Source organism: Solanum stenotomum, unplaced genomic scaffold, assembly GCF_019186545.1.
Source record: "Solanum stenotomum isolate F172 unplaced genomic scaffold, ASM1918654v1 scaffold19591, whole genome shotgun sequence".
Taxonomy (NCBI): domain Eukaryota; kingdom Viridiplantae; phylum Streptophyta; class Magnoliopsida; order Solanales; family Solanaceae; genus Solanum; species Solanum stenotomum.
Genome location: NW_026025620.1, coordinates 24,270 through 31,627, shown reverse-complemented (window position 1 = coordinate 31,627; position 7,358 = coordinate 24,270). Strand labels below are relative to the sequence as shown.

Sequence of the window (7,358 nt, the reverse complement as noted above, 5' to 3'; positions counted from 1 at the left end):
CATTCACGAAAAGACGAATTGCCAATCAAAAATACAATCAAAATGCACATTTCCAATAAACCATTTTGTAAGCAGGTTAATCATTTCCACCTAATCAAGTTTTACCTGCAAGTCCAAATATCTAAGCAAAAGTAGCTTTCTGATCCCAACACTCTTTGCAGCCTCTATCATATCAGCAGGAAGTGTAGCCCCACGAGCCTCTGCCTCTCTCATCACATCCTCAAACTTCAGTAATGGCCCAAATTCATCTTCTTCCTCATCACCTTCTCCATTGTCCCCTCCACCACCACCTCCGCCGCCGCCACCACCACCAGGGTATTTCCCATTTCCACCATTCCCAACAGCTAAATCTCCCTCCCCATCACCACCATTATCAGCATCAAGAAGACTTACGTCTTTCCCAACAGAAAAAGTATCATTCTCTTTGAGTACTGTCTCTATACTAACACCAGATATTGATTTACCCTCTGGATTCAATGAACTCTTAACCAAAAATCTTGACTTGTAATTCTTCTGACAAACCAAATAACCGATTTTCCTCCTACCCACAAAATCTTGATTCTTAACAAACGTAAAGTTAGAGTCTTTAATGGACCCCATGATAAAGATTTCATTTTTCAGAGATGTAAACTGAGATAACCTGATACCTGATGAACATCCAGCCATTTTCTACCAACCCCACAATTTTTTTGCTCAAATTAACACAAGAAAAGTCGACAAATATTCTGGGATTTCCCAAATAAAGCCTAAAAATGAAAGAATGCAGCAAAAAAAAGTAAAATATATAATGCTATTTAGATTAGATTTCGTGAGAACTATATCAAAAGCATACGCAAAAGGAGTGATGATATACACAAAAAGGAAAGCATCATATGTTACTATTGCATCAGCAATAATACATAAGAAAGTTCAATAACTCATCTCGAGACATGACCTATATGACGACAATTTTACTATACTCTCCTTTAGTTTACATTGATTAAAAAAAAGATGCAGAATGGAAGGAAAAGGTGTGAAATAGTATACATTTTTTGGTTTGTGATCATTGCTAATTGATATTACTCCACTAGTCATATATAAGGACAATAATTTAATTTATAATACTCCAATGTTGCATAAGAAGGAAACATGGAACATTAATNACTTCACCTTCTTAAAATCCAATACATACATAGAAGGAGAACCAAAAAGAGCGTTTTCGGGACTCAATCCACATTTTACATCAGTACCTTCAAGCATCAAATGACCTGATTCTGATGCACTTAGATTCATAGGGAGTTTCAAGAATACACTTCCAGGGAAACCAGGAGACCTGTATCCATTGAAAAGGATGCCTTTAGTATAGCATGATCTCTCCCCAGTACGCCTATAGACAAATGCACGACAACGTGGATCACCCAAGCACAATTCCCTACAAGATTCAAATGACAAAGGAGCAGTGGCATTGAGATCAAAACCCCAATAATCAACATTAGGAACTTCCACAAACTTGACATGTCTAGACTCCAAATTTCTTGATCTAAACATTGGCCTACAACCTCTACTCCAATCACTTCCATTAACCATCTCATATCCAGGAGGACATGTACATTTAAGCTTCGATACATAAGTACATATCGAAAATCTTCCACATATTCCATGCACAGCACAAGGTTGTGCAATAGCTTGCCACGACATCTTCCATAACCCTGTCGAGTTATCCAAACTATACATCCTCAAATTCCCATCAGTATCTATAGTCAATCTTCTCAATATCCCAAACCCCATATCAGAAACATTGAATTGCAACATATCACTTGAGAATAATCTACCCATTCCATCAAAATAAGCAAATCTACTACTATTTTGACTAGTTCTACCATTCCCATACACATCCCTATCGCGACTAGGCCAGTATATACTCGATTTATAAAGAAGGATTCTTTTGAAGTTATATGAATTATCTAAAAAAGTAAATATAAGGTAATGCTTGTCATGAAACATATCGCTCTTGAAATTCTCATGATAAGGCCAATGCACCATCAATCAGTGTGGTGATGAGCACAATATCATCTAAACATCATATTAATGAAAGCAAAAAGAATTAGTGATTTCATCTGACCCATTTTTGAATTATTTGGATTTAAAGAATTAGAAGTCTTCTCCCAAATACGCATCACGCATGACACACATGGAAAGGAATATAAATCCAGCGACGGATTCAATATTTCAGTATGAGTTCATATATCTTTACCTTAGAAGAAGGGAACCTACATGATATTTCCAGTTTATTTATTTCCCAGAAATTTTCATGTACTAAAAATTCCAAAGAGATAATTAATTGACTTAGAGACCAAAATTGGAATCTTAATACCACAATTGAGTTGTCTTCATTAGATTAAAAAAGAAGTTAAAATGTGGAAAGTATTCATATAGCAATTTAAATCAGCCAAATATATATATATATATATATTACTTTACTCTTATTTAGAAGTGACACTTGGGTTGGGACTAACACAGCTTTAAGAAGTCATACCAAAAGCAGTTCAAGTTGTACTATTGGGTTGGGACTAACACAGCTTTAAGAAGTCATACCAAAAGCAGTTCAAGTTGTACCAAAAGGACAAACAAAGCAACACGAAATTGTACCAAAAGTAACATAAATTGTACCTTCACTTTGGACCCATTGTATTTCTTTTATTTTCTTGCCTAGCCACGTGTATGCAACCTTTTCTTTGGCAGACACGTATTAAATCTTTAATTACTTACTTATTTGCTTTTATATATATAATAAGTGGGAATATCTACTACTTAGCACATGATATGTGTTGGATGATATATGCTTTGATAGTGTTGTACATTCTTCTTTTATGGTTGTACCTTTAAAATTTATATTATTGGACAATTTAACACCATTAATTACCTACCTCATTTGGGCCCATTTATATATATATTTTACTCCTATTTAGAAATGGGAGTTTGGGAGGACCAACATTGCACTAAAGAGTTGGACTAAAAGCTATAGAAATTGTACATTGAGGCCCACCAAAAAGATGAACTAAAGTAACTTCATCTACTTCTACTTTTTCTACACATTGAAATGTGTACTGCTTTCTGTAAACGTGTTTTTCTGACAATTTTGGTTATATTTTTCTTTAAAATAATTATTGCCTCGATTTTTATTTTTATTTTTAACATTTATTTTTAATTTTAAAAGATTGGAAATTTTATGTTAAAAATTTAAATAATAGAAAAAATGATTTATTTAACTTTTATCATCATCAATACTACTAATTTATTTGACGTTTTTTCTTAATCTTCATCTCATCATTAATGTTATTTATATAATTTTCTTAAATCACTTATTTTTTCTTTTTTAACTCTTTTATATATATAAAAGTTGGATATGTAAATGATGATGTGACATTTCTTAGAAGCTAAGATTACTATTTATCTAATTTCTCCAAATTTTTAAAAAAAATTGAAGATATCATACGCAAATTTATGGTCAAACTTAAACTATTTGATTCTCGAGAAATAAAAAGTCTCACATAAAATGGGACAGACGAAGGATAACTCTCAATTAAATTTATTTCACTTTTTATTTTCCATTTTTAACATAATTTTTCAAGTTGGATTTCTAGGAATTCTATAGTAGACCCATTTAAATTTTACTTTTTTGTTTTAAATTAGAGAACTTGGCCGCACTTCGCGCGATCATTTAAATTAAATATTTTTGATTAATTTTATATTTACTCTGTTGTTTAATCGTAATATTATTATTTGTTTTAATAATATGAAGATTGTGAAAAAAATAAAGCTTCACAAATTTTACATCTATTAAATGAGGAAGAATATATTTTTTATCAAATAAGTTAAAATATATTTGCTAATAACAAATTCTTCCATTGCATGAAGTTGATCCTTTAATATATAATATATATTTCGGTGTACCATTCTCCTTAAATGTCTAAGAAATATCTCATAATGTCAAATAACACTGTAATACTCCCTCTGTCCCTAATTACTTGTCCACTTTTAAATTGACACATTTATTAAGAAATCAATTAATGACATAGTGAGTTTATCATTTTACCCCTATTAATTATGAAGTAGATGAAAAGTTCTGCAATTTTCAAAGTAATTAGTCATTTAATTGAGGGTATAATAGGTAAAAAAAAATTCTTTCTTGATTTGTCAAAATGGACAAGTAATTAGAGACAACTATAAAAGGAAAAGTAAACAAGTAATTAGGGACAGAGGGAGTACTAAACAAATGCATCAACAAATGAAATTTATATTAAAAATATATTGAATAATGACGTAATGATACCTTAATAGAATTTCCTATCCATTTAAAAAAAAAAAACCTTCACCCTTTCAATTTCGTTATATCTTCTTATTTAGTAGAAGAATCATCATTTATTATATTCTACTCCACCTTAATTTGTACCATCAGAGTTTTAAGAATAAACATTAAATTTTAAATCGAAATAAAAATTCATTGAAAAATGACAGAAAAAATAATAATAGTATATGAAAATTAAAATAAGGTGCAAGAAAAGCCTTTTCACGATAATTTTTTGAAATATATTGACAACAATTAAAATGAAGCTGTTATTTTATCTTTAAAATTAAGTTTGATTGAATTGAATTAGTACAATGAGAAAAAATATTAAACTAATAACTTTTTCATGTTATTAAATGCATTTTATTTTTAATTGAGTAGTAGATTAAAAGTTCCGAATTAGGATATTAAAATAATATCTTACTCTCTCCTTAATTATTATGGTATTGCAAACATTTATTTTCCTTAAATCGTGATTCATTTTCCATTTACAGTTATATCCAATTAATTTCTAATGTATTGAATGTGGTTATGGGATATTGAAATAATATCTTTATTTTTCCTTAATCATAATAAAATTATAATTTAACATTTATTTTTCTGAAATGATAATTTTGTTTTAATTCCTAGAACATGTTGTTTACTATATTGAATGTAATTATAATAAAACATATTGTATTTAGTATGACAAAAGAACTCAAAAATTGGAGAAATTAGATAAATAGTAATCTTAACTTCTAAGAAATGTCACATCATCATTTACATATCCAACTTTATATATATAAAAGAGTTAAAAAAGAAAAAATAAGTGATTAAACAAAATTATATAAATAACATTAATGATGAGATGAAGATTAAGAAAAAACGTCAAAAAAATTAGTAGTATTGATGATGATAAAAGTTAAATAAATCATTTTTTCTATTATTAAAATTTTTAACATAAAATTTCCAATCTTTTAAAATTAAAAATAAATGTTAAAAAAAAAATCGAGGCAATAATTATTTTAAAGAAAAATATAACCAAAATTGTCAAAAAAAATTAATAAAAATAAATAACTATCTATTAGTAAGAATGGTGTCACTACATTTTCTATTTTAACTTTATTGTTACGTATGGATAGAAACTTTTAGAAGAAGAAATGATCCAAAAATTTAAAAATAATTATTCCTTAAATAGTGATTCCTTTTCCATTTACAGCTTTTCAATTAATTTTTAATGTATTATATATGGTTATGGATATTGGAATAATAATTTTATCTTTCCTTAATCATAATAAATTATATTTTAACCTTTGTTTTTGTGAAATGATAATTTTCTTTTCATTCGTACAACATATTGATTAATATATTAAATGTAATTATAATAAAACATGTTGTATTTAGTATGACAAAAGAATTCAAAAATTTTAAAAATTAAATAAATAGTAATCCTAACTTCTAAGAAATGTCACAAATATATATATATATATATATATATATATCTAAGAAAATGATATAAATTACATTAATGATGAAATGAAGATTAAGAAAAGAAGTAAAACAAATTAATAATAATATTGATGATGATAGGAGTTAAATAAATCATTTTTTTATATTTTGTAAATTTTCAATATAAATTTTTCAGTGTTTTAAAATTAGAAAATGCTAAAAAAAATAAAACTAAAACTAAAAATCGAGGCAACAATTATTTTAAGGAAAAAATAACAAAAAATGTCAGAAACATTGATAAGAATAAATAAGTATCTATTGCTAAGAAGGTGTCACCCCCACATTTTCTATTTTAGCTTTATTATTACGTATAGATAGAAACTTTAAGATAAAGAATGATCCAAAAAAATTTAAAATAACAAATCAATTATGTAAAAATACATTTGTGATTCTTATAAAGTTACATTAACTAATTTCTTCAAATAAATAATTAAATGAAAGAAAAAAAAACTAATTAAGAAAATAATAGAAATAACACTAATTATGAGATTAATAGCATTGATGAGGAAAGGAACTAAATATGATCATCTTTTTAAATTCTTTTTTAAGAAAATATATATAAACTTTAATTAAAGATAAATAAGAAAAAAAAAATTTAATTAAAGATACAAAAAATCAAGACAAAATAAAAGAAGAAAGAAATTAGAAGAATAATGAGGTTGAAAGAAATAATATCTAATTTTCTCTCTTTTCAAATCACAAAATAAATTTTTGCTTGTTCTCCTCCTAATTTGATACGAATTCCATAAATAGAATTATTTTTTTTCCAAATAATTTTTTTTATCCTTTGAAACACTAATCAACCTTCTTATAAATTTCTCAACCACAATGAATTTTCTTTCCTTGTAGGAGGAATAAACATTTTTTCAAAAAGTCTTTTATTTTGAAAAGAATTTTTTGATACATAATCTCTTTCTTTACATCAATGTCTTTACAAGAATCATGAGATATTCTCTCTTTCTCCTTTGTTAAAAAAGTCACATGACCTAGAAATTTGATGGACATCTTAGCGACAAAAGTTGATACCATATATTGATCATCATCGTCAGAAGAAGAAGAGCCAAAGTGAAGAAATTTGTTCTTATTTGTTACAAATGCTCAACTATATATATATTTTTTATATAGGCTAAATAATTATAAACAGTTATAAACAATGAATAGTTTTTATCTTTTCATCTTCCATTTCCATTTACTTAAATCTATATTAGTGTAATGGATGTTATAAAGGGCATAATTAATTGGGTATGACATAAATACTTTTTTTAAAAAATACAAATAAAAAATACAAAACAAAGATAAAATGTCAAAAAAAAGGAGAAAAAAGATGAATAGAAATACTGGTCATAGAGAGATGTCACATCAAATTGTCTATATTCAGCTTTATATATACATATATAGGTTCATGCCCTTAGATGTTATTTTATTACTTTAGCTGGCATTGACATTTTTGTAAATCTGATATCTACTTTGGAACATTTTATAATGTGGCATAGACTGACAATTGAGATCATAAATTTAAAAATAATAAAATTTAATATATTAT

At 26.9% G+C, this 7,358-nt stretch overlaps 1 protein-coding gene across 1 annotated transcript; it reads right to left on the bottom strand.

Moving 5' to 3' along the window:
• Positions 1–105: 105 nt before the first annotated feature.
• LOC125850816 (protein RETICULATA, chloroplastic-like) lies at positions 106–666 on the bottom strand (the record flags this gene model as incomplete). Its single annotated transcript, XM_049530651.1, has 1 exon — positions 106–666. A coding segment is annotated over exon 1 (561 nt), but the record flags the coding sequence as incomplete, so codon positions are not given.
• Between the last annotated feature and the right edge of the window lie 6,692 nt (positions 667–7,358).